We start from the raw sequence: 27,384 nt of genomic DNA on the forward strand, positions 1-27,384 counted from the left end.
AGTCGACTATGTTATGCATCTCGCTGTTATATGACAAAGTTCTTATGCGTCCAATAAACCCGTTACTGTATTTGGTACATAAGACCAAACGTGCTTCAGAGCTTTGGTAGTGGGAGCTCCGCCCAGCTGCAGAAGAGCATTTATGTTAAGCAATTAGTTCTAGAACACGGTAGCGGCTACGGTCTCCTCCGTTGACGTCGACGTGGTGGTTCTGGATGCAATGGTTCGTGATTCTGACCGATTGCTGATCTCACTAGAGATCAATACGCTGCTAGTGTTCATCAGCTAGGGACTATATAGGAATTATAGTGAGCTCGACAAATCCTGAGTCAAAGACCGGTAGAGGTCAAAGTTTGCCTTCAGTTAATTCGAGGCTGACCATTTCTAGATTTTGTTTCGGTTTGCTCTGCGACAACATCGCGAAACTCGTCGATTTTCGATTTAACCTCACCCTGAGATTGAGGATGGCTTCTTCTAGAAGATTTTTCACGGTCACTGTGACATCACCTGTGGCTTCTTGTTTGTGGTTACGATCGTACGCCAAAAATTTAAGCCTATGAATTCCAGTGACGTTATTCATTGTAATCGTAGCGGTATTTATGTCCAGCTTGAAATTGTCATGCTTTTTGCTGTTTTTCCAGAAGAACGTCTTCTTAGACGGGTCCCAGTCACTTAGATGTTTGACATATATCCGACCGATCCGTGTGAGAGGATTCCTTCTCCGATTCGCGATCCGACGTCTGCCACGTATAAACTACTGCCATACTATTTCCGTAGTCACCTTCTGGATTACGTTGGACAGGGAATAGCTTCTTGATGTCATTTGATGCGTCAGGGTGCATACGGAAGGTGAACGGTGTACGTCGCTTTTAGAGCACCCATCTGAGACAAGAACCTCATGAACCCCGATAGGTTGTGTCCTTTCTGGCACGACCGGCCTATAATCATAGCGACATTTCGAATAGTTGTGATTGACATCGGCGACAATAGTGGTAAGCATAGCGGTTACTGTGTGCGCTGGAGTGCCATCGTCGATGGTGAAGAGCTTCTTGTCAAATATTGACCACGTCATCCCGAGGAACATACAACTTTTTTCTCTTGTCGGAACCTTTATAAATTCGGTAGCTGACATTAGATTTTTTACTACTGGAATCAACCACTCGAAATGTGGCAACATTTGAGCCTACGCTCAAATTTTAAGCTATTAATGCGCGTATACTAAGCTCCTCAAACGCTAGCCGGCGATCGTCAACGCTGCTGAATCGGATATTCACTTTTAACTAGTTTAATTGGCAAGGATCCAAGCCATATTGTCTATCGACCGCACTGGTGAGGCTAAATTTTTGCTGAAAATCATCGGAATTCAGCGGCTGAAATGACAAAAGCAAATGTTAAACAATTTGTCAGTTTTTCCAAATCATCAATAGTTATAGCTCTCTTATATTTGCGCATAATTCGTGGAATGTATTTAAAGTTTTTTTTTTTTTGTCTAGCTTTTTATATATCTCTAACTTCTTTGCAATTACATTTGTGACGTTGGAGGAATGAACTTCATTGTTAAAAGTCCCAAAACGGTCCATAGCAAACCCAGCATAAATGATTTTGTATAGGTATTTATCTATTTCAAAAAGGGATCTATCGGTAACCACAGCCGCAGCGACCATTACAAGCGTAACATTTTTGTTTTCTCTGTCTCTCTAAGCCGCAACCAGATACATATCATTAATGTGATTTACGCTCAAAACCAAAGGAGCCATCCCTCGAACATTAGAACAGTCCACCCTTATCTGTCCTATCTGAAAAAGAGCTCCAATTAGCAACAGTGGCGACAACACGGGAAAGCTTTAGGGAAACAATAGCGTTTGCATTCAAAAAATTTTTTTGACGATCAGTACTAGAGCTTTAAAAGTTCCCGGGCGTGTTGGTGTCCGTGCCATGTTAACGGTACATTCATATCTGGCGACTGGAAAGCAATACTAAGTTATTTAGTCAGCTAGGGAACGCGCGGACTTTACTTCGTCGGACGCTACACGTCTGCAAGGCGCTTAGGTTCTTAATGCTATTCACTGGAGCAAATTAGATCGTCGTTTTCCGCGCTCCTCGCTGGGCTAACCTGCTTCGTGGTTAGGCACATACCTAGAGCAGCCGCATTTAGATCAGCAGTAAACGGGGTAAACATGATGCCGCTACTTAACATGTAGACATTGCTCCAGCACACGTACAGATCAGTTCACATGTATAAACACAAAATATGCAAACGAATTAAATATATAATTTTAAATTGAGAATGAAACCGAACTAATTGAATATAGTGCACATGATCATTTCAAGCGAGTACAAAGTCATACTAAGACAAAAAAAGCAAAACATAGGGCAGGTAATTATTTTGCTGACCTCTCGACGCTTTATTGGGCCTCTCAGCGAGAGTGTGTGTGTGTGTGTGATACGTCATGACATCGTGTCAGGTCGCCAGTACAAAAAACGGGTCGTGTAGTTGTCTATGCTGCAGGACCGGCTAGCTCCTCCAGTACTCTTTCACTAGAATAAACTGGTTATTTGGAATTACTTTTGGAAAAATAATGTAAACAACAATAATATTTTAGTGGTAAGCAGTGTCAACCAAATCATATTTACTATAAACGTAGATAGAATGTAATTTGAAAGAAAAGACCTCTGTTCCTTCTGTTTCTGCCATGCTGAAATATGACTAAAGGAATAGCAGTAATAAAAGCTATTTTAAATTGGAGAATACTGCATAAGCAACGTGACCAGCATCGATACTCGATACAACTGGAGACATAGCTGGCAAATTTGAGCTTTCGTGGAAAAGCCCAAAAAAAAATGTTCATTGAAACAATTACTAAATATTCTATGTTTGTTTAATTGATATTATCCATGATAACATTTGAAACTGAAAAGGAACCACAGTCACAGTCACTTACACAGCGAACACGCTTAAGGAGAACTTTAACATGCATTCGAAACCTCGTATAGCAACGGGCAAGGAGGAACTATAATATTTATTGCAAATTTTATAAATGTTTTTTCGTTGGCCCTTTGCTATAAAAATCGTTTCCGATTTCGTACCCGAATAGGAAACACCAATGCTTTGTCTGATGTACTCGAGTGCGTTTTAATTATGGACTCTAATGGGGAGTAAGGAAATTAAAGTAAATGGCAGTAAAAGTTGAAAAAATACAACAAAACAAGTAAAAACTGCATCTAAAAGCATACAGCAATATTGGACAAACAACAACTGACTTAATCACCCTCGATGATAAATAAATCAGCTAGTTTCAAGGCTCGTGCCTAACTTTAAAGGTTCTTCGTTTTCTTTAGGGATCCAAATTACCGTAGAATCGACGTTATTTAAAATGTATTATATATGAATGATAAGTGGACTCGCCGAAGTCGCTGGTATATGGCCATTCAAACACGCCAGCCAGTCCCCATGATAGTGTCTAGTAGACTTATCTGCACATGGTAATCTATATATGAATCCGAATGGTGACAAGCTTCGTTTCATGCTGGGAGCTAGCTGTCTAGGAGAATAATTAACTGCAGCAGCGGATGCAAAGCTCGAAACCTCTAGAAAAGTTAACCAGAAGGACTACTATTTCATTATCCGGATTTTTTTACACGGTTAGCTCCAAAGTCTTTGACGACTAATGTAAATTCCAGAGATCCCCTGCAGGTTCAAAAAATACCTATACTTCTAAAGAAAACTTGGTATTTCGTACTATTTAAGTTAGAGTTACGATGCGTTTTCAATGTCACAAAAGACATTTAGAACTTTTTCAATCTACCCGGACTCACCTTCCGTCTCTTGTAATTAATAGACCAAAAAATTTTGTGAATAATAAAAACTGCGGCTTTCGATGTAGAACAAATAAGAAGTATGAGTTGGCTGATTCCAATCTAGACCTTATGCTTATTTCCAGTAAATAAATGTCTATTGCATCGCAGAAGAGACAATATACCAAAATCATGGTTGTAGTCGTACTTTTCAGGGTCAGATTTGTCCCAAAGATTTTGGAAAGGTGATAAAAATAAAGCTTCGAAAACAGAGTGGTCACTCTGCAACCTTGATTTACTTCTATTGATACTTTATTCGCTTTTGTATCAGGTTTTTACACCCCATAGTTTATCTTAACGTAAATGCCTTTCCAATTTCAGAGGAAACGAAAATATAGCAAGTAGATATATGAAGCGTCGTAGTCAAATTGCAAGACCGCCCTAGTCAATTTAAACTTTACCTTTCATTTTATCTTAGAGAATCATATTCGGAATAATTCTGCGGCCTCTAGCCGAATAGCTCGAACAGCATTATTGTGTTATGTTTACATTTTGGCTCAGATGCATATGTGTCGGTTCCTCTCTTAGGTGTCGATTTGTGTTTCCATCTTCACTTGTGGGCTTCACCCGTCGGCCGTGTTTTCGAAGAGCCCGCAACACTATACTGATTGTGTTTTGTTGATTGTCGCGCCAGTGGGGAGCACCAGCTGTTTTGTCTGGCAAAGTGATCCTAGTAGCGCTGAATTGTGAGTTGACAAGGGCTACTTCTCCCTCCACTGGCAAGCAAATTAAATGAATCTAAGGACGAAACGCATACCTCACCAGTGCCAAGCGTATACTATGCATTATGCCAGTGTCTTGCTATTTGAGGAAACTGTTTATTTTCAACACTATAAAACAAAGCATATTGAGAGTGTTCTTGCAACAAATTGAATGAGTTTGTAATAACTGAATCGAAGTATACTGCACAATATACAAACAAGCACAACCTCTTGCAAGCATTTGAGGCCGACCATATTGAGTAGACTAAAAATGTTATTACTGGAGTGCGTTAAATAGAATAATATTTAGGGAAAAAGGTCTGTTTGTGCAATTTGCGCGTCGTGAAAAATGTAGCAAATGAAGAAAAATCATGGTTACGGCTCAGTTAGTCACAACGTATAGCAATTCACTTTGACAGACTTTTTAACGAGTTAAGGAACCTATCCCAAAATGGCAGCTTAGTTAATTGCTTTTAGAAGCTATGAAGATAGGACGAGGCTATGGCAGGGTCGGATTTTTGAGTACTGTAAAATTGCCAACTCAAATTCTTCTATTACTATCATCATTCTATTGCTATTGTTCAACTGAAAAAGCTAGGCCTCCAAAGTCTAAATCTACATCAATGTAAGATTTGTAAGATTGCCGTCTACTTTTGTTATCAAGTTTTCTAACTTTTTTAGCATCTGAAACGTGGCAGGTAAGTTAGAAGACAAAGCATCTAAATACATTTAATTTTTATGTTTCAGAAACGAATGATTTTGACTTAGATAATTCCAGCTGGATATACAGATTTTCGTCCCGCTCAAGCCGCCGCAAAGAACAATCTTCATAAAGGCGAACAATGCCGACTGACACGCTTTTGCTAGCGATTGCAGCGGTTATATCCATCGCTGCTATCGGCTTTTTACTTTTGTTTCTACTTAGGAGGTCCCAGAACAGCGATGACACACCCGATCGACCTCGACTCAGACCTGCTCAAGTACGTAAGACAAATCTACAATTAAAACTATCTTCAGGGAGTCAGTTAAATGGCCTATATGTGGCAGAATAAAACCTGTTAATTCTCATTCGTGACAGCACACAACGTTTTATTATATATAGCGGGGCATCTAAATCCAGATTTTTTCTGCGAGTTGTTTCTAACACTCTACCTAAACTAAAATAAATATCAAAATTTTTTGCATGTGCTCAAAGCGACTCTCCTGGCGGTTGTATTTGTTCAATATAACTGTCATTTACCACGATTACAATGTCAAAACAGGACCCAAACTACACACTGTCTATTCTCAAAGATGCTGTTTTTCGTCCGCAGATAATTTTTTAATAATAACTGTTCGTCAAGTAACGTTAGTATGTGTAAACTAATAAGCGTCAAAAGTGCTGAGAATAGCCGTTAATTTCCCTATAAATATTCAGGTACATAAGAATTGGTTTTTCAAGTCATATTGATATATTTTGGAGTCTTCTCAATATAAACTTTGTTGACTAGTTTGCGTTCTTTTTTCAGAAGCCACATAAAAAATGGCAATAACGTAGATTAATGATTTCGGGCATCAAAGCAAATTTATTTTAAATTTAAATTCTTCGTCCTGTATGTTAGAAAAATAATAACAATCGCTTATTATATAACACACTAATTTTATTATTGAAGTTGCCCATAAGTAGGCTGGCAAATTAAGAGCGATTTCTCTGAGGGCCAACACAACCCTAAGGATCAGCGCTGTCTGTGGTAATCAACATGTTACGGATAGGAAATGTATTCATAATTGAAAATCTTTTTTTGAAAGATGGCCACAATTCGACAAAAGATTGCGTTTTGTCGGCATTAAATACTCGTTGTGTTCAGGCGCCTATGAATTGATCCATAATTTACCCACCTATTATTATGGCAGGTATTAATGCTCTGCCGTGTAAATTTTTTATTGTTCCTAGATGAACCGTGCTGACGACGAAGTAATGCGACGTCCAATTCGTGCTCGAGGCATCCGAAACCGAATGACTCGTGAACTCTTCGAGGAAGAGGCTGTTCGGGAACGAGAAGAACGCTTAAGGGAAGTTTTTGAAGAAAATGACGTTGATATGCCTACAGGTAAGACGTTGCGTAATTTTAAATGACCATTGCAGTGACTTCTTGAATTAACAAAATGGTTTTTGAATGTAGAACTTATAAGCTACTATATTAACGGACTAGAATATCACTTATGAACGACATATGATATGGTCTTGTTGAGGATACCAATCGGACTTACGGCCTACGAGTGAATGTATTAATCTAAGATGAGATGAAGGCTCCCATATCAAAATGAACTTTATAGAATGATATTATATAAAATTATTAAACAGGTAAATTTGATTTTCTTTCCTTTTCTCATGTAATGTGGAATTTTGTTTTTTTTTTCCTTTCTGTCATATAGGGAAAGTTGGTACCAAAAAATTACGCAAACTTGAGGAAAAAGCCGAAAAGCGTCGCCTCCGAGAATTAGAGCTTCAAGAAAGAGAGGTAACGAAGTGGTGTCTCTAATAAGAAAAGTATTAACAAAAATTACTACTAAACTCTTAGTTTATATTGAGTGTATTTACATACATGAAAAGTGATTTATTAAAATAGTCGAGAGATGTAATAGCTTGGCAGTTCAATTTGTAGATTTTCCACATGTATACCATCTGATGAGTGCATTACAGGAACGAGCTCAGAAACAGGCTGAGGAGGACGAATACCGCAAAAAAGTAGAGCAGAAAAAGGAGGATGAACAAAAACAAAAAGAAGAAGAGGAACGGAGACAGAAAGAGGTCCGTAGACCAGCGATTACTTGCTCGCTGCATCAGTAACAATTAGACCATACCAATGCTTCTACAGTGATGCTCGGCACTTATCTTTAGATGTCTTACAAAGACATAGGCTGTACATGCTTGCTAGTTCGAATATTCCTACTCCAAAATTAAATATATATTATTCGCTTCTTGTATAATAATTTCGATGGTGATTTTGAGGGAATATAAAAGTTCGTGCTGCTGAAATTACCTTAGTCACTGAAAGACAAAATCGCTTAAAGAACAAAGCACTTAGTGCAAAAAATAAACTGTCCACTGTTAGCGCATAATAAGTGTGTATATGAGATAAATCAACTTATTAACTTATCACCATTATTTAAATAATATTTTCAAGTGAGAACATCGATAACCTTAAAAAATAATCCACACTAACCGATAGTTAAGTTTTCCTTTGACCAGACTTCTAGCTCTGATGCACTAGTTAACAGCTCAAGATCCATTATTAAAGATATATTTAGCGGCTCACTTGCAAGCCTAGAATGGTTTATACATCCTCTGTTTTTCCAGTTTCGCGTTGTCGACGCTACTATCTACGTCTTATAATTGGTGTTTATGTGAATGGTTTTGGAAAACAATGTTTGCTCTGAATGACTCTCATTTTTCTAATCATTGTATAAACACAAGCAGCTCCTGCCTGATTTTTTCAACAGTTAATAGTGAAACAACTTGCAATCAAGTAAATAGGTTTATTTAATACAGGAGAAAGAACGTCGTGAACACGAAGAGTATCTGAAAATGAAGGCGGCCTTCGCCGTTGAAGAAGAAGGCTTTGATCAGGTAACTAATGCTTTTAGTGGAATTTTTTTTGCTGATAAAGATAAAAGGGGGCTTATAAAAAGTATTATTCCTTCACAAAATCGCGTCAGTGTACCGGTTATATCAGTGTAGCCTTACAACACCTTAGTCTATATACATAGTTTGAGTAACTCATGTTCGATGCTTTAGTTTCCGGTTAGTCCAAAGAGTATCTTGGCTTACTTAATATCTGTAGCAGGCCTGGTTCCAACTTACTTTGCCTTTTAGAGCGCTAGTTGATTGTTTGTTTACTCTAAAGTTCAAAACACCATCTAATATTTAAACCAAAAATGGCCATTGAAGTAGTATGTTTCTAATATGAAGTAGTATGTAAATATGTTTCTAATGCGCATCCATACAGTAAATAAAAGCGTGATCCTTAGTTTCTTATTTTTCTTGGTATCTTTTTTCTAAACTTTTTTTTTATTGTTGTTAGGAAGACGACCCTAACTCGTCGCAGAAGTTGCACGAGTTCATCACGTATATCAATGAACATAAAGTTGTCCAACTTGAAAATCTTGCCGCTCAGTTTAGGATGAAGACGCAGGATTGTATTGACAGGTGGGTTGATATCATTTGTTGGCAACATTCAAGTCAATATAAAACAACTGAGTTGATTTGAAATAAATATACTCATTGTCAGTTAGACTTAACAAGAATCTACCCACGTAACTACTTTTGTGCTTTTTAGTTGCCTTCAGTTACAAGCAAGATATTCGTGACGTAGCTAAAAACAGTGATGTATTTAACTACGTTCTTTAGTTTCCACATAGTCAGTTGACATAGTACTAAAAAAAATTTTTTCAAGTATCATGTAAATGAATTAACACTAACCGTCTAACTTAAAGGTTGTTAAATTAAATAAAAATTCTGCAAAAACCGCACCCGTTTTCGTTCCTTCATTTGCCCGTTTCTACCCAATTTCATTCTACAGAGTTCAGCGTCTATTAGAAGATGAGAGTCTATGCGGCGTTATCGACGACCGAGGCAAATTTATCGCTATTACTAGAGACGAACTGGATGAGGTAGCTCGTTTTATCAAGGTACGATAATTAAAAAAAAATGCCTGAGGCAGTCGAACTCTGAGTTTTATTTTCAGTAAAAAAATTGTATAATTTGTTAATATTTTTTGAGAGACCGGTATAGAAACAATTTGGTCGAAAAACGAAAAAGACGATGCCAAAAGAAACTCTTGGAGTAACATAATCCTATATATATGACATTATTGCCTAAAAATGACAACTGGTATGTGGAAGAACGCTAATATACATATATTAATGTAAAATATTTTTGAAAAATTGACTAGTTGTTTGTAAAAATACTCAACAACAAACCATATCCCAATATTTCGTACTCGGACACACATATATGCTAGGCGTTCGGTCATCGAAGAATCCTCAGTTTACGTTTTAAGCAAATAGACCAAAAGATTGCAGTTGGTCCAGACTGTTTGAGGCTAAGTTTTTTTAAAATGACTGGCGATGTCATCAGTGCCCTGAGCAAAGTTTAGTTGAGATGATCACAGTCTAGAAATTTGAAAAGGCTCCTATTTTTACGTTGTAAGTTCGCGATTAAGGGAAAATTCTGGTTTTTCATTGTCATCCTTGCAGGTGCGTGGTCGCGTTTCTATACAGGAACTCGTCGAAAATAGCAATCGTCTTATTAACCTTGCGTCCGTGTCTACATAAAGTATAGCCGAAGTGTCAACAGAGCTCAATATTATACTGCTGAGCTAGCCGAAAGTAAAGAGTTTGGAGCTTTGAAGGTAGAAGGAAACTGGGAGATACGGAAAAAGTTTTAAGCTGTGACTAGAGGTAAAATCCTGCTGTAATATATTGAAATGAATGAAGAACGTACGTCATTTAAAAATAAAGAATTTTAAATTCATGTTTGTTAATTATTGTCTTTTTGCTAGACTTTGGCTCTTAAAGGGGGGCCTTCACATGACACTGATAATGGCAGTCAGAGTTTCCAACAACTCAGTTTATGAATAGAAATTCCAGTCGTGCTACTTCATTCCCTCTGTTCAATTGACTTGAGATTTTTCCTTTTCAACGTTTACTAACTACTTGATTTTGGAATGTCTCCTATCTGGCACACTTCGAACGATACTCACTCGTTCTACTGCTACTACAAAGAAAACGTATACCGTAGAGGCGCGCAACCTTAAGCCAGGTTGGTTTATAGTCTACAATATCTAAAAACTTAAACAGTAGACGATATATCCGATGTCGACGTAAAAACAATTAAACCACGACAAAAAGGCCCATGCTAGATTTCAGAATTCGTTCATTGAATTCAGGACTGAACCAACCAAAAAAGACGTCGAATTTTCTCGAAGTTAAAACATAGATTTAATAGTACAATGTACTAAGTTCGATGTTTACACTTTAAGAATTTATTTGTCCCACCACTCAGTCGTAGACAGCACCCAGTTGGAATGTATCAACATCATGTAATATTACGTAAAAATGAATGACCATTGAAATGCCGCTTTTTCATTGTGAATTGTGAAAGAAAAAAGGGATCAATTCATCTATCAAAGACGAATATATTACTGTGTTGAATAGAATTAACCTTTATGTTTGTCGAATTTATATAATCCGATAAAACTTGGAATAAAATTTAAATATTCTCTCAGTGGTCTATATAGGTCTATAACACAGAGTTAGTCCATCTTCTGTCAAGCTCTGTCCGTGAATCTGAACACTGGTTGGTACAATCCAGGTAGCCATGTCGCCTTCCGTCTCTGAAAAAAATATTTGTCCAGAAAAATCATCAGAGTCGTGCACTTCTGTTTAGAATTCTCGGAGAGCCGAATTACCTAGAAAAGTTTTCGAGCAAGTCGTCAGGCGTGTTTATCCCTGAAACTTATAAGTTCTCACATGTGCACTTATCCTACGCTCTTCTTTATGTATATTCCAGGAACCATGTGTGGATAAAACTCTGGATAAGACAAACAGGATCGACAAAATAACTTATATTTTTCATTATGTTGTTCTGCACGCGTCCTGCTACTGCACTATTCGATTTTACCGATATATATGACAATCGCATACGGCGAAGCAAAAGTTAGCGATAATCGGCCTAGACGAAGCCTGTCAATCATGAATGAAAGTAAAAAAAAAAATAATTTTCCTTCGTTAACTATACATTACACCTTCTTCAAGATATAATGTTCTCAGGTAAAAAAAATAATTACTGGAAATTATCCTCAGATACTGTTCAAGTGTTTGTACAGCAATATGAATTAGTTAAGTATATAATGACAGTTGTACGCCCTTTGACCTAGCAAAGTACATGGATATGCTAAGATAAAGGCGTGTGAAATGTTGCTGGTCGTCGTATGGAAGCGGTGTTACGGCAGTGCTATTTTTAAACGCCGGTAAAACGAAGCTACGAAAATGAGTAAGAAGTTAGTTTGCATTTGATCATCGCGCTGTTGTTCGTCTACGAATTAGGCACTGCGGAAACAGAATGAAAAAAGCTTAAACCTTTATAAGTAAAGGTTTGAGTTTTTGAAGAACAAGTTACACCATAAGCAACAAACATTGTCACATGTAGACATGTTTCACATGTACAATCACACAGATGTAGCACATCACACAGCTTAAATAGTTATGTTTCTACTGTTGCGACCTTGATGCGCAAAATACGCAGGCATAAATGTGGGGAACTCGTGACGCAACTACATAATTTTAGGATAGATATTGTTACCTCAGAATAATGAACGACACAGAAAAGGAGCCAATTTATTTTTGCAAAATGGCTACTAAACAACGGATTCGTTGTTTGCAAAAAAAAAAAAATACTTAACAATAAATCCTAAATTCAGATACATTCCAAATGTTGCAGATTGATTTTGAGTTATCGTATTAAATATGTTAAAGAAATTTCGTCAGACCAGGCAGATGGACAAAGATGACATATCCTCGAGTCTTTCTTATTATATGGAAACTCGGGGTCCATAATTTAGGATTTTTGTTTGATTCCTCCTAAACGAAATTTTTCAAGTTCTTGCAGAACAGGACAACAAGTAGGGGTCCAGGTACCATTATCTAGTCTTTCGAGTACACGGTGAGGACTTTTAGAAATTATGGATCTTTCCGGTGTCACATACAACTGAAGATCGGGGATGTAGTAATCGGCGAAACGCGCCATCGTGATCATTATTATTAACTCATGCAAGAAACAGCCTGCTAACGTAAGCTGTAATCTTCGATTTATCGTACTCGGTCTTACCTATCTTCTATACTGTTGACTACAACGCTAAAAAAAGACACTCTCTTGATACTATACAAAGTTTTATTATTTTTTGCTGTTATGATTAGCATCGTCGTATCCACGATGTGGCCACACGGAGAGGGGGGTTTTTCATCACTTATGTATATGTATATATATATGAATTGGCTTTGGTCTTATGATATATAACCTAGTTTAGTCGGGTCAGGCGTAAATTTGATGAAGCGTCATTATGGTCAACTCATGGTTCCACGGAACTCGTACGTAATGCATCGTTTTCTTCTCTATTTAGAAAACCGTCTGTTTCCTTGTTTGTTCAGTTGAATCAATATTTTCTACTTTCCACATTTATTGACTACTTGATTTCTCGAAGCAACAATGATCCGGCACTCCTCTGACAATACTGCCCATTCGTTACACCTTCACCACGAAGAATATTCATTATGGTAATCCTGTTATTCGAAGAAGATATACACAACATTTTCGTATCATAAAGGGTTTCGTTTCTCTGGAGAGTCAGATAGTCCTCAGGTCGTTTCCTCGTTTGTCATTTGTCTCTATTTGATTCACTTCTCCAATTGTAGCTCATCATCGACTTACTACAGTTAAGTATTTCCCTACGTACTCTCGACAGCTGAACAAATGGGACAACGTCATTAACGGCGCATGCTAGAACATGTGGAAGTAGAATACGAACGCATATTTGACAAAAGCATGTTTGACAAATGATAAATAATACAGTAGAAATAATGAAACGATACGGAGAACGTCTAGGCTTTCGTTGCAGCGATTCGTGAGCATGATGAAGTCCTTGATCTTGTATTCTTCTCAACACGGAGTTCCATCTTCACTGTACTAAAAAATCTGAGAAGCCGACGTAAGATAAACGGATCGACAAAAAACGAATAGCACATTTCACATAATTTGCTTCTGCGTTACGCCAGTGATGTACATAACAGTGATACACTGTATAGAATAAAGTAAAATAATACCACCATAGAAGAACTTGTTAATTAAACGATGACAAAGAGAGCGTTTTATAGAAGAAAAACTCAATTGTGCGGAGAACCACATGATTTGAAGATAAGCGATCAAGCGGTAATGGCAACCTCTACTGCCATCAATACTTAGTCACGAAAGTCGACAATATCCCTTTCCCACGCGGATCAATGCTATCATACTGGAGGCTATAAAAGCCAAAGCGAAACGTACATATTTGTGTATGTATGTCACCGTTGGTAAATGTAAACGAGCAGGAAAACAACCATTCAGTTATTGTCCCTAACCTAAGTAACGGATAGACCAATATGAAGTAGTAAGAGAAACAATAGTAAACTATCATACCTCTTTTCGTTTCCGCTGTTTAAGTAATCAAATCTTCCTTTATCCGAAAGAATCTGAATCAAGTTCATATTTTCGTCCTTACATATATATCATGGTCTACAAAAGTGAAGCTCACTTCATCGAACTTCGTTCATAGAAAGTTTTCAAGATTTCTTTCACGTTAGGCATATACATTTTTCTAATACGTTTGTATCACTGTGTTTTGTCATGTTGCAGATTCTCGGTAGGATACACAGATGAGACATTTAGGTGGGAAAATCGGCAGTCAGGAATTAAAAAAGTGCCCTTTTTTTTTAAACTAGTATCGTCGATAGGAATCCATTCAATCCTCCATGATTCGTTCAGTCACAATCTCAACATCAGCTTGTCTGCTTCACAGTCGTTCTTCCTTGAAGAGTATCATCTTAATATTTCAATACTTCGCAATGGTTGTTCTTATTTCTGTGAGACAGACGCATAAGTTGTTGCCGTTTATGTAGATGGCCTTCCTTTTCTTGATTTACTGATCGTCAGATTTTTTTTGGTAGTTGGTTTATAACCTATAATTTCTCTATCATATCATTGTTTCATTTTACATTTGGTTGTTATATTCTTAAAAAAAAAGTCCACTTTAAACAACTTGTAGAACAAAAAAATGCGTTCAAGCTGCACAAAAGACTTAACCATCGGTAGAGTAAAAAAATAAATAAGGGAAATACTAAGCAAAAGCGGCAAAACATTATGCGTCAAATTAATACTTGCTGTCCGAACAACTTGGTAATCCGGTGTTAAATAGGTTAATTAAATACAACATCAAACTGAATCCGAGATTTATGGCAGCAGATTCTGCACAATAAATAACACAAGTCCCATTGATCGATTGAGGGTCAGCTTCTCAGATTTATTATGGAAGAAATCCCAATCGGTTTCATCGTCTTTAGCGATAGCTGTCGCAATCCTTTCTGTATCGTGATGTCCTGACGAATTTGACAGCGTCCTGCTTGTGTTTTCAGCGAATTTCACTGAAACATTTATATGCGGCGGTGGCGACCAGGTTTAATCCGTTTACAAATAGTAAGGAGCACGGCAAGGTGCCGTCACCTCTCGGCGAATTCCCTCTCGTTATAAGCAAACTAATTGGTTTCGGCAGATGTATCAGAGTGCGGATGTAAGACTGTACTTATTATTCCACACAACATTATAGCGTTCGAAAAAGTTTATAATGGGAGCACCCTCAAGAGGCCTTTACACAAGAGAATTTTAATGAAGAGGGCTTAATGGAAAAAACTGAGCCAGCTAGGAATGTCGAGCTAACGGGGCTATCCTCCATCATCTGTAATAATCGGCATTGACATCGGCGCAGTCGTGCGCAGACAAAGCGAGATTTGGCCCTCCCCAGACGAGGCATTTCGTCTATCACGTGTTTATCTCTCTCTCTCTCTCTCTCTCTCTCTCTCTCTCTCTCTCTCTCGCTCGCTCGCTCTCGTTCTCTCTCTCTCTCTCTATCTCTCTAACTTCTTTATTTTTTCCTTACGCCACGAGAAAACTTTTCTGAGGCGCAGATCGTCAGTATTTAAAAAGACAGTATCTATGCAGACAGACACTCAACACGGTTTGGGATTACCCAGTATTTGCCGTCAGTCTTATATAGCGATTCAACGGCTGCGCAGTACTGAATCACCATAAAGCACTGCCGCGATGATCATCACTGCCGTCACCATTTACTGTTTTAGGCAATTATTCCATCGCACCAATCAACCAAGCAAATGTGTATCTTCACCGCATCCATTGTCATAATAATAATATTAATAATAGCAGCATTAGTAATAAGTAGCAATAACAAACAAAATTACTGCATTATTTTGCAACAGGCGTTATCGCTCTTGCTCGGATACTGGCTGAGCTCGGGCGCCGCTGGGCCGGACGTTGAATACCTGTAGAGCGTAGTCAGATGCAATAAATTGAGTATACAATTATCTAAAAATATTTCATATGTACGCGGACGCCTACCACTCTAGCTTTCAAGCAGGATTTTCAAGCAGAGCTTTAATACTTCCATATATTCAGTTAATTTCCAAACTCGTCTCTTTCAATACGCTGAGTTCAGCAACAAACGATAAGAACTAAAAATCGAAATGATCTGCAACCTGGATGCGCGGGCCTCCTGCGTAAGTCTGTGCGCAATTTCAGTGAAGAGCTTCTCCACGTTGTCGGCTTCTTTTGCAGAAGTCTCAATAAAGTACATATCGTTTCTGCGTGCAAACTCTTCGCCAATATGCGTTGGAATCTCTCGGTCATCACGATCAATCTTATTGCCTGCGACAAAACAACAACATTATCGCTCAGTTGAAGCTTGCGTTTGTTTTCAATTACGGCCAAAGCGTTGTTCGGAAGCATGATCGCTTCCAACCTCGGATAATACAGTATAAGCATGACAATAATAATGGTAGTAACGATAATAAGGCTGACAAGCCGTGTAAATTCGCTTTGTCTATTTAAACAACTTAATTGTTTATTATTCGTCAAGCTAACGGTGGCAATGAACACGGTAAGCTGTATAACATAGTTCCGGTGTTTACGTTTTTGAAGGTATCTAACTGCGTGTCCAGTAGCCGGCTAAACCGCTGCAAATTCTGACTACAGTAAATAGCAATATAAGTCTCCAGCCGTATCTTCATATATTAATTATATGCATGTCATTTTTCATGAGTTATTTGTTACTCTAGGACAGCATCTTTTTTTTCCGGATATACATTTGCTTTCATGTATCTACGGCTGAATAGCAGGACTCGCTTATGTTTTACCTATAAAGAAAAGTTAAGCTTGGGCGTGATTTCCCTTCTCACGCAAGCACACACGTCAGCCGCGCTATAAAACAACAGAATGAAAGTAGTTCATAGCAAACCAGCGTGGTTGTTTTATTTTGTCGTGTACAATGAGTAAAAACTTCCGACTGTGCTATCTATGTTGGTTTAATAAAAAAAAAAAAACGATAATGGAAGACAAAGCATGTTGCCTTATCCTGAAAAGATCGTAAGTTCTAAAGCTAGAAACTACTGTGGTTTTTCACCGCATAAGATACGGATAGTTTACGAAGACAGCTAGTTCATACCCTTCTTAAAATAAGCCATCAATATCTTCGATGCAATAAAATGTTGCTCGCAAAATACGTGTCTGATTGAACGTATTCCAGCAGTTTCTTGCGTAAAACGTTTCTCTAAAATTTGCTGACATAACATAGTAAACTCTTTTGAAACTTGGCTACAGCTCATGACTCGCCTAACCTCGAGTTCACATATGACGGGTTTATTAGTTTCGTTAGTCTTCCATTTAGGTTTACATCTCTACAAAGTGTCCGAAGGCGCCTAAATATGTCATTTAACTGTGACTCATCACTGAATTAGCTCACCACTATAGCCTATAGCAAAAAGGAAGATACCGACGGGTGTGACAAAACTACGATTGGTCGGTTTAAATAGAATAAGGAGCATGGATATTTCAGAAAAAAGCTGAAGAGAACACATATGCAAATAACGTGTCCTGTATGAGCTGAAGGTATCGGCAATTCCTGGAAGCAGCTGCCCCTGGCGATGCTGTCAAAGACACGCTTCCTTCATGACTATCAAGTTGACAAAGGAGTGAGGCGCTTTTCGCTGATGCGGCACTTCCTTTTTGCCTCTAGCACCTGTTTGCCCAGGTTAGCTTGAAAGCTCCATAGAGAGTTATCCAGTTAAGGAAAACGAACGGACTCAAAGCAAATGAGCAGCGAAAGCGGCATAGAGAAGACGCCGTGTTGGCCACGATGTGCCACTCAGCAACAAGTATCCTCTAACAAAACGAAGATAGCAGTAAACTCATATAACACAACAGTAGCAAATAGATATTTGAATAGAAAAGTATGATGAGTCTCGTTTGATGACAGTTTACCGCATAAATATGGTACCCAAATAAAGTATATACTTGCAAACAAACCAATAATACGACCGCTGTCAAAAGCTAAGAAGATTTACACTAAAGGGAGGAACCCGCAAAAACGGCCCGATCACACTTGACTGGATAGATCGAATATAGAGCTAGCAAATTCAATGGAAGTTTGCAAGTAGAAAAGAAAACCCAGTTCCTATTTCGTTTCTTCTACGAATTTATTTGGATTCCCTTGATCGACTTTTGATGCTGGCTTTTTTCTCTTTATAGAATAAATTCGTCCTTTTTTCATTTTGTCCTTATAAATCAGGTTGTTTTTGTAAATCGTTGCCCGGCCAGACTAGGCTACCTTAAAGAGCTAATGTTTTTGGAAATTTGTTTAATCCACGGCCATGGTATCAATGGCAACCGACAGCACAAAGTTTACCAATTTCAAATATGTATGGAGCGTTCAATTCAAATCAATGCATGAAACGCTTCTTTTTTAATTTCAATATACCCATTACCGTGCCTATCTCTCTCTCCGTAAAGCACGTGGATGACAACCAAGCTTGATGACATTATGAGAAAGTGCACGCAATAGAATAGGCTCAATCACTGTGCCAATCATGATCGTCAAGCATTTTCCGCGAGCATTTAATCTCAACATAAAGCTTTATATGTGTCATTTATTACCTTAACACCATCGCAAACGATTTTCTTAACCATTTTAGCAAACATGGGTTATGTCCTCAACGTTGTTAGTAATATAATTAATGTTAACAATACTGATAACACACTTTATTTATTCGGGCGAATCTGTAGCGCACGTGTCGTCCGAGAAGCTTAGAGCAGCAGCCTACCTCTGTCTGGTCCTCTTCAACCAAAAGCTTAGTTTGAATATTTCAACCTATGAAATACTAAACAAGAACGCTTTACATAAACAGCTCTCTGTATCGTCTGCTTTAACAGACGATCCGATGGCAACGACGGGTTATCAAAGGTCGTGCAATAATGCATCGGAGGACATATTACTAACCGACAACAGCACGGAGTACTTTCGGGCTGGCGTATTGCTCGATTTCTCTAAGCCAATCAGGAAGACAGTCGAAGGACGGCTGTGACGAGATGTCGTAGACAAGGACAAGAGCGTGCGCGCTTCGGTAATAGCTTTGAGTGATTGATCTAAACCGCTCCTGGCCTGCCGTGTCCCAGATTTGTAGCTGCAAACGCGAATAAAACAGAATATCTTTAGGCGATAAAGGAAACGGCGGAGTTCAGGTGATGCCGAAATAGACCATGAACAAAAGAGGGATGTTCTTCTCGCATTGAACACAGCTGCCAGTCAAGCAGTTTGCTCCTATTGCATGAAACAGTTTCTGGTTTCCTAAAATAGACCATTTGATACTGATCTAACTAAATGCAACTGCAGTAACAGTCTCGATGGAAATAGGTATAACTTGAATTCTTGAACTTGACCATTCTTAGAGATAATGCCGTCGTGGCAACGTAAAGGCACATCTGGTGAATAGAAGCAGATCTTTTTTACTGATTACCTTGACTTTGTCGCCGTCGACTTCGACAGTTTTAATCAGGAAATCCACACCGATCGTTGCGCCCTGACCAGGAGGGAACATTCCCTGAAATCAGCAACAGGAAGAATAAATATTGTCATCTATTTTTAATGAGCATGTTTTTCTATGGAAGAACATTGAGTGCCATCATCTCAGATTGTTTCACAGGAATGAATATCATGTATTCGGCGCTATTAGATGGTCCCCCGTTGTTATACCAAATATCTGTTTCTGTATGTTTTAGCCAACGGCGCCTATTAAAAAAGAAATTACTTTGTCAACATTGGCCGTAAGTGTTACACTAACAAGAACGAAGCCTCAATCTCCTATGGCTGCATACGAGGCTCGCAAAATTGTCCTTAAGATTGGGCTAACAACTGCTTACTACAGTTGCTAGGCTGCAGGTGTTTTCGGAGTAATTAGGTTTTTGCTAGAAAAGGCAGTTGATGCTGATGCTAAGGTATAATCGAGAAGACGATAATAACTCTCAGATAAACGTAAAACTTATACCGAACAAGCGCCTTTTGCACAGACAAAAATGCTGATGTCCTTTTTGAACCTGTAATCTATCTTGTTAAAATTAAATGCAACTGTAATGTTTCATGTTAATTGAATACTACGAATAAACGTATCTAAGCCTGTCATCATAGATCTTACAATAATAAAAGCAATTTCAAAGTCATAGAGATAAATAGGTTTTATAGTACGCCATATTTGAATACTGTAACTGTATATTATCGAATTAATCGAACTCAGCGTGGTTGCGCTGTTCACTCGGTCGTTGGAGCGGGAACAAAGCAAGCCGCTACTGGGAGGAAATAGCTACTAGCGAAAAATTGTCTTCTAAATTTAAGGGGGTCACTGACCTCCAACATCCCTTCTTATCTTTCATGGCCTACATACGCTCAACGTGAGATCAGTACGTGACTGATCGTATCAACCGCCAGATCCAGCGGAAAGGAAAGCGAAAAATAAATTTGTAGATGCCATGTAGATATGTATACGTGAGTGTTGTCTCTACGTGCGGAACTGACTACCAAACGAATGGACAATCCTAGCAAACGAGTGTCGAAGACTATGAATGGTCAAAGAAAAATGTAGTAGCCAAGCTTTTAAAACTTTGGTTGGGCATAAAATTGAATTGTTCGATTATAAAACACGAACCCGCTACTAGCCTTGTGTTATAGTTTATTATAATATAGTAGTATAATTTATATAAGTATAATATAATAGTATAATAACAATCAATCACGATTGATTAATATATTGCAATAAATAAGTAAATAAATCAACCACACCCGGTTCAAGATGACCGGCAAAGAGTAACGGTTGCCGCTCCTGTAGTACTTCAAGCTAAATCAACCTAAATTCGAAATAGTAAATTTTAGACCGTTGGCCGCATAGAACCTATCATGATATAATATATTGCTACGCATCGCTTTCTTCCCGACCCTATTTCTTAAATGGCCTTGAAAAATAATTAGTGATCCTGTAATCCTTGTACAGACAGGACTAAATCAATGCCAATGTACATCAAAACAACAGAACCTAGAACACCGTTGTGAATATGCATCCCTACAATGCAATCCCTACAATGTAAACTCAACTGCATAAATGTATATAAACGCCGTATACGAATCCTTCCGAGAAATCTTAGGTTGGTTTAAGAAAATCCGTCAAGTTAGTTCTTTACATAGAGAGGAGTTCGTGGGGATTTGGAATGTCTCCAGTGCCTAATTGGATTTCAATGGTACACGATCAATTAACGCATGCTGGGCGTTGTCCATAAGGCTATTACTTTAAACAAGACCCTATGAAAATGCCCCTACCAAGTTGTTCGCCTTGGAGAACAAATGAAAGTAAACATTAGTAGAGGGATATACGCTACATTTGCATCGCCAATGATGCTGCTTCTTTTGCTGAACACAAAGTTTATTATAGCTTTCGAAAAAAAAAAGATAAATCTGGTTAATTTTTTAAATTTTAATAACTGATATTTAAATTTACATATAAAATTTTTAAAAAATTATCATTTCCTTCATGTAATTATAGTCACACTTGAGCCACTCGAAACAATTCTCGTCGGACAGCTTTGTCATGTCCCAAAGATACGATAGACAGTACTAATCATCCAGTTTCAATTCATTTTTGACGCCTGTAAGTTATTGTTCAATGAATGGAACAAATTATGCCAGGTCAGAACTTTCCAATGCTCTAAACGCTACAGGAGCAAACGAAATAACATTGCTTCTTAGTAGCAATCTTCCTTATCCTTCTTAGTATTGATTGACATGTATAGCAGAGACCGATATGGCTAGTATTCACTATTCATATTAAAACAAGATCCTAAGCATATGTGTGGTCATTAGCAATCTGTAATCGAATTCAGTGTTTCCTTTTCTGGAATCGGTTGTAACAAGATTGTCCTAAATAATGTTAAATTTAAGCCAGGATCAGACTAGCTCTTATTTACTTAGCAGTACTAGCCTTACTTAGCCATCTTCAGCATGCGTACAATGTTACGCTAAAAAATAACAACAATCACAGGTATCCATATAATAGACATTTTTTCAGATCTGTGGTGCGTACGGTAGTACATGGTACAGAGATTGTGTGTGTACGTGTGTAAACGAAAACATTGTAGTCTTACAGTCATAGCCTTTTTGGCTAGCTCCTAGTAGAAAACAATAGCACATTTTAACACATATTCGTTAGTTCTCTGCCTGTTGATGAGTTTGTCAGTTAAATCAGATGTTTTCTAATTATAGACAATGGGGCATATTTGATCATATTTATCTTATGTTTCTATCCATCGTTTTCGAATGTAATTTTTCTTTGTCCTTTGCGATGCTTAATTTGGACCTACGTAACGATGTTTCTGAAGTCAAGGGCTCAAATAAAACACCGTAATTCGGAGATCTGATGTACGATCAAAAAATAGGTCTAGAGCGCGCCTATCTATCTAGTGTGTCCTGACACTCTTTCTATTCTTTACAGTTTGTTGCACTGAACCATCTGTGTCCTGCCATGATCGCCAACCGGACTCAGTGACCAGTCTTATTACTGGCGGCACTGAAACACTGTGAAAACACCTTCACCTGTCTCTACAGCGTACTGAGCAGCGTCCATCTTGACTTCCCTGTTCGATCTGCAAGCTGACTGCAGCGTCGCTTCTATATTTGTTCTGCTGGGATAGCTTTCACAGCTGCTCTTCGCATAGCAGCTGTAACTGCTTGCTTTGCTATATATATTCGATTATTAGTGATGGTAATACTCGAAACATGCCGCTATCATGTCAACGCCGTCTCTTCCACATTCTAGGACGTTTCCAAGCAACCATTGCCGTATTAGCCATTGCACCGCTTCCATTAGCGTTCCATGTGATTCAATGTGTCATCTGGTCGGACGCTGGGCTCAGGAACGGAGTAAAATATAGGTGAGATACATCGCTGATATTGGCGGCGCATTCAAGCTGCTGTTAGCACCAGCGATTCAAACGTCTACGACGTCACCAGTAAAAGCGGCGATTTTAATGGCAACGACAAATTGCGATGCTTCCGCGGTTGCCACTTTCACTGTTCCAATAGGCGCTTGGTTGCAACAATTGCTTGGTGTTCATTTGTGCGAACTAACGTTGGCCTTAGCTTCATTCAATACGAAGTTACGGCGGCTAGCCGCCGGCATTCGTCGCGTCACGAATGTCACTATAGCTAGTAGTTTCCGCGTCGGCAGCCATTCCCGAACGCTGTCTGACCGCCAGGCAAATCCAAAGATCGGGCGACAAAGCCACCAGCAAGACAGACAAGCAAGCTAGTAGATAACGCCCGCGGCAGCCAACTCGACTCCATGACAAAGCTCACTCACAGAACAGTTTCGCAGTAGCATATCTATCTGCTGATGACGTAATGCTACTGAAGTCCTGTTTCCCTTTGGCGTGCTCATTCGTGTGCTGCTCCAGCTGCTACTGCCGGCGTAATCACCCAGTCACCAATATCCGGCGTCATACCACCGACAACTGTTGGGGGATCAGCCAGAGAATCCAGTAGACAGAAGGGTAACTGGCGGCACAATCCAAACTTGCAGACAGACACAAACGCGGCGAAGACCCCATCAAGTCGGGCGACGCACACTGACCCAGTGCAATTCAGCGCTAATTCATAAAAAGAACGAGAGCCCGACGCAGGAGATTAGGAACGAGAAAGCAACGAAAAAAAGGAGGTCTCCATAATACGCAAACGCAACCGATTCCATTTCTATTCGGGATGTTAAGAAGCAAATGAGTTGCGCGCAGGTACGCGCTTCCAATCGGGGGAGACAGCCTTCAGGTAAGTACGTTACATGGCAGAATAGAAGGATACATGAGATACGTTATCTTACGAAGAGTAGCAGATTAGTTATCAATCGCCAAAGACAATAGGATCTGTCTATTCCATTATGAATATCCGCACCGGTACTATCTGTGTCTATCGGTCTGTCCACCGGAAAACACTGCGTGCTTATGATATCTACACCTTGACAACTCAGTGTCAATATTGGAACATTTCTCGCCTGTTTTACTACGAGGCTTACATGTCTGTTTCTTGTAAGGTTCATGTAATATGCCATATAATTTGAAACAAAAAAAAGTCCAAAAAACTTTCTAATTTCTATGATGATGTTTCTTGTAATAGTAAAATCTGCCTACACGTTTCAGTAAATGTGTGCTCTCCACCTAATCAGTACCTTTCTTTCAATAGGACAGAATATAAATTCAGTGCGAGCTCATTACTGCGTGCGTATCTACGTACAGAAGCAGTTCAGCACATAAACACGCGGATACCAATGAGATCACTCGTCATTGTTGGTGCAGTGACTAAACAATTGTGCTCGACCCGGGCTAGTACTTTCGATAAAGTTACAACACAAAAATGTTCACACGCGGGTCCGAAATGTCCTTGCAACAAGACAGACTTAAGTAGTAATCAATAAATTTAACCAGTTTAGTTTTTCTCGCAAGTCTCAACCTACTTTTGCCTTGTGAACTGTTAGTGGCAACCTTAACACATCAGGCTACAGTAACCACAAAGTTATTATTATATATTAAAAATTATTGTTAGGCAAGTGTTCGGCGTCTAATTAAATTTGATTGAGGTCAACTAGTTCTGTGATTATGACGAACCCCACCGCCACGGGTTATAATCACCTATTGATTTTCAAGGCCTGCAATAAAAAAGATGCCATGAATAATGTTTATGAGAAAACGCAAGTTTTCATTTGTGGCCGGACAAACAGCAACGGAAATATGGATAGTAGCAGTTGTTCATTGCAATGAGAAGGTGTAAGTAAACATGATGAATCCAACGTTTGCCAAATATTCGACTACAGCTGCGAGATGGCACTGTTCTTCTATTCAGCTAAGACCCAGACTGCCGCCAATTGAAGTATTCTAGAGAAGCTACTGACGAACAAAAAAAAATATTTACTAATATACACAGATACTGTTATAAAGTTCAACAGTGAGTCTATCTGTCTAATTGGTTAAATCAGTTACGTTTCGGCTATAATAATGTGTTTTAATATTGGTATAATTTAAGTATACATAATAATAGGTGTCGAGTACAAAAATTAGCTAGACATTAAATAAAACAAATATATAACAAAGCCATATCTAGCTTAATTGTACGATAATCTTCTACCTACAACTGGCTACATATTAAATTTTCTGCTTCTGTAAATTTCGCAGACAATCTCTACAATATTGTAAAACTTCACGGGTCACACATCAAACTTCATGAACAGAATGGCATTGCGAGGCCTGCCCAGCCGCATAATTGTAGAATAAGGAAAAAAAATCTAAAAAAAAAAGGTTCGAGAATAGCTGATGATGTGGAGGGTTATGGCAACAATGGCAGGACTCGTGTTTACCCAATATTAAACAGACGATAGCGACAATAACAAGCGCATTTGGTGGCTGTGAAAACAGCTTCGTTTCCGGTATCTTCCTATGTTTCAACCGTCTTCCTCTTCCTTTATTTTTCCCACATTTTGTCTTTCCCTTTCCTGACCTATCTTTTTTTGCTCTATTTTCACTGTGACGGATTAACCTTACTCCGCCAGCCTTTAGCCTCACCCAACCTATCGGTCCCCATGATTTCATTTCGTCACCTCGTCGAATCTCCGTGCAAGGGCCCCTTTCTGCGCCGTCTACTTTTAAAAACCCTGGACGTGTAACACATAGGTCATCCTTCCCTCCGCTGCGTCGTAACAACTTCTGTAGAGGAAATGGGCACGCGACTATCATGCCGACTTCGTAACTTGCAACAGAGCCAGAGACAGCAAATTCATCAAGCTCAAAGATGCGCTCGCACATAAATTCGCGGTGGAGAACTAAGGAGTTAGTTTGATAAGATGCACGTCAATGTAGTAGGGTTCCCTTCTCGCTCGACGGCGAGAAACGGCCTGCGTCGATACCCTGTTTCCTTAATGAGGAAATCGGGAATTTAGGGGTAAGGGGTACAGAAAGAGAGAACGCCGATGCTAATTTGTAATCTATATAGGTCGATTCTTATAATACAGCGTATCCGAAAAAGGTGAAAATATTTAAATAGGCATGTATTACACGCATATATATATATATATTTTTTTTTTTTGATGTATCTATTTTTGAGATACTGTTAACTTGTATGCGTAGTTCATACGTGTGTGGATAAATTATGGTAATGATAGTTATTGGGCGCCACAAAACGCTCATAAAAGCGACTTGGTCAAAATAATGTAATCAGTAGCGGTATTTTATTTCAAAACTACACCGATAATCGTGTAAACAATTAGATCCATACGCTGTATAGTCACTTACTTTATTACTTTGCTTGCGCCGGACAAGGTTAGAATCGGAGGCCCCCTTGTTCCAAGTCCCCGGCGGTGCCATCTACTCTGTCGTCCGGTAACCGTAATGTAGTAAATGTACTAAAATATTTTAAAAACAATATCTTGTTTTTTGCTAGTTAAAAGACCGTTGAAATAAACATTGATGCTTAAGGAAGGCCTTCGTGTTTTATAATTGTGTAATTAATAATAATCGAAATTGTGTTTCATGTAAAAGGCACATCTTGCCCTGAAATATTTTCCGTTTTCGAAAACACGGCTGGAAATATTTATTTTTATTTAAATACTAACACATATCTGTTCAGCAAAAACGTTATTGTGATTCGATAGGGACTTATTAAAATACAGATTATATTAGAAGTTAACAAAGGACAGGGCGAATGTCCACCCGCAGAACGTCCCATACCCGTGCATACACGTTCTGACGGTGTAGCATACTTCTTTACTTGGCAGGAGGTCACCAGAGGTATTTCAAAAAGAGAGTTAGTTGCAGAGAAAGCAGTCACTAAGCCCAATGCACAAGTTTCCTTCGAATGTATATCACAAATGGCTGAATGTGTAGTAACCTTTTGATGTCAACTAGTACCTCCTGTGCCCCTGGTTGTTTTAGAATCTATATATGTGCTGATATAGCCACCAGATAGCTGCTATCCTCAGTCAGTCAGCTATTCAAACGGACAACCATCAATGCCTAGCGCCGCTAATTTCAGCAATAGTAGCTGCATAAATGGGTGACACAAAGTATCGACGGTACAAAGTAGTCTTTCCCGATAAAGAACGGGGTGAAGAAAAGGTAAATGGAAAGAAGCAGTTCCGAGATGGAATGTCAAATAACTGGACGCAGATATATGTACGCGCAAGTGTGCTTCATTTAGACGTTGTCTGACTGATGGCCAAGAAGCTATGAAGTTACGGCCGATACCGGACTGCCACATAGATGAGCAATTTTTAAGCCAAACAGCTAAGGACCGAGTGTGCTACGCGCTAGGTAGAACAATATTCTGACTGGGTAGCGTTCTGCAACTGCAAGTAGGAGTAAGTTTACTTCTAAGACAATTTCATTGATTTATCTTCTAGAAAGTAGCAAAATATTTGTCAGACATTCATTTAGGCTCCTATTTTACAAAAATGATAGGACCCGAGGTCAAGCATTTTACTATTGAATCAGCTGCTTCGGTGCTTGGTCACGTTAGGTGAGCGTTAATTTTAAGGATGTGATTAGCTTCTCAGTATTTCAAGGATGAAAAAATAGACGACACGAAGACGCTCTTACAAAGCCACAACAGGTGCAGTT

At 38.7% G+C, this 27,384-nt stretch overlaps 2 protein-coding genes across 14 annotated transcripts in view; one reads left to right on the forward strand and one right to left on the reverse strand.

The window, feature by feature from the left end:
* The first annotated feature begins 4,355 nt into the window (after nucleotides 1–4,355).
* Nucleotides 4,356–12,031, forward strand: Ddrgk1 (DDRGK domain containing 1). 7 transcript variants are annotated; one of them, XR_015322512.1, is made up of 11 exons: nucleotides 4,356–4,574; nucleotides 5,304–5,536; nucleotides 6,490–6,646; nucleotides 6,972–7,057; nucleotides 7,240–7,347; nucleotides 8,089–8,166; nucleotides 8,621–8,745; nucleotides 9,119–9,227; nucleotides 9,795–9,998; nucleotides 10,323–10,359; nucleotides 11,110–12,031. XR_015322512.1 is itself a non-coding variant. In XM_022788591.1 (9 exons), the coding sequence occupies exons 2-9, from the start codon at nucleotides 5,399–5,401 to the stop codon at nucleotides 9,870–9,872; spliced, it is 879 nt and encodes a 292-aa protein (XP_022644326.1). In that variant the 5' UTR covers nucleotides 4,357–4,541; nucleotides 5,304–5,398; the 3' UTR covers nucleotides 9,873–10,081. The 7 variants fall into 7 exon arrangements, 1 of the variants encoding a protein (XP_022644326.1); XR_002670410.2 differs by having other exon boundaries at nucleotides 4,357–4,541; XR_002670412.2 differs by lacking the exon at nucleotides 4,356–4,574 and adding an exon at nucleotides 4,745–4,874.
* Nucleotides 12,032–12,471: 440 nt separating this feature from the next.
* Nucleotides 12,472–27,384, reverse strand: part of Rab30 (RAS oncogene family member Rab30) — a 44,623-nt gene continuing 29,710 nt past the window's right edge. For 6 of the 7 annotated variants that reach the window (XM_086982152.1, XM_086982316.1, XM_022788593.2 and 3 more), the window contains 4 exons: nucleotides 19,209–19,292; nucleotides 18,692–18,875; nucleotides 15,897–16,065; nucleotides 12,472–15,683 (listed from right to left, as the gene is read on the reverse strand). In XM_086982152.1, coding sequence (XP_086838278.1) covers nucleotides 15,599–15,683; nucleotides 15,897–16,065; nucleotides 18,692–18,875; nucleotides 19,209–19,292 — 522 coding nt within the window. In that variant the 3' untranslated portion in view covers nucleotides 12,472–15,598. Of the gene's footprint in view, nucleotides 15,684–15,896; nucleotides 16,066–18,691; nucleotides 18,876–19,208; nucleotides 19,293–26,061; nucleotides 26,149–27,384 lie in introns of those variants that run through there. The other variant, XM_086982246.1, reaches the window with a different exon arrangement.

Source organism: Varroa destructor, unplaced genomic scaffold, assembly GCF_002443255.2.
Source record: "Varroa destructor unplaced genomic scaffold, Vdes_3.0 BEIS01000001.1, whole genome shotgun sequence".
Classification (NCBI taxonomy): domain Eukaryota; kingdom Metazoa; phylum Arthropoda; class Arachnida; order Mesostigmata; family Varroidae; genus Varroa; species Varroa destructor.

What these genes read in the sequence shown, in the direction of transcription:
- Ddrgk1 (XM_022788591.1), top strand. Translation starts at nt 5,399, where the DNA reads ATGCCGACTGACACGCTTTTGCTAGCGATTGCAGCGGTTATATCCATC. An exon ending in CTCGACTCAGACCTGCTCAA is followed by an intron (nt 5,537 to 6,489) that starts GTACGTAAGACA and finishes TATTGTTCCTAG; the next exon opens with ATGAACCGTGCTGACGACGA. An exon ending in AGGAACGGAGACAGAAAGAG is followed by an intron (nt 7,348 to 8,088) that starts GTCCGTAGACCA and finishes TATTTAATACAG; the next exon opens with GAGAAAGAACGTCGTGAACA.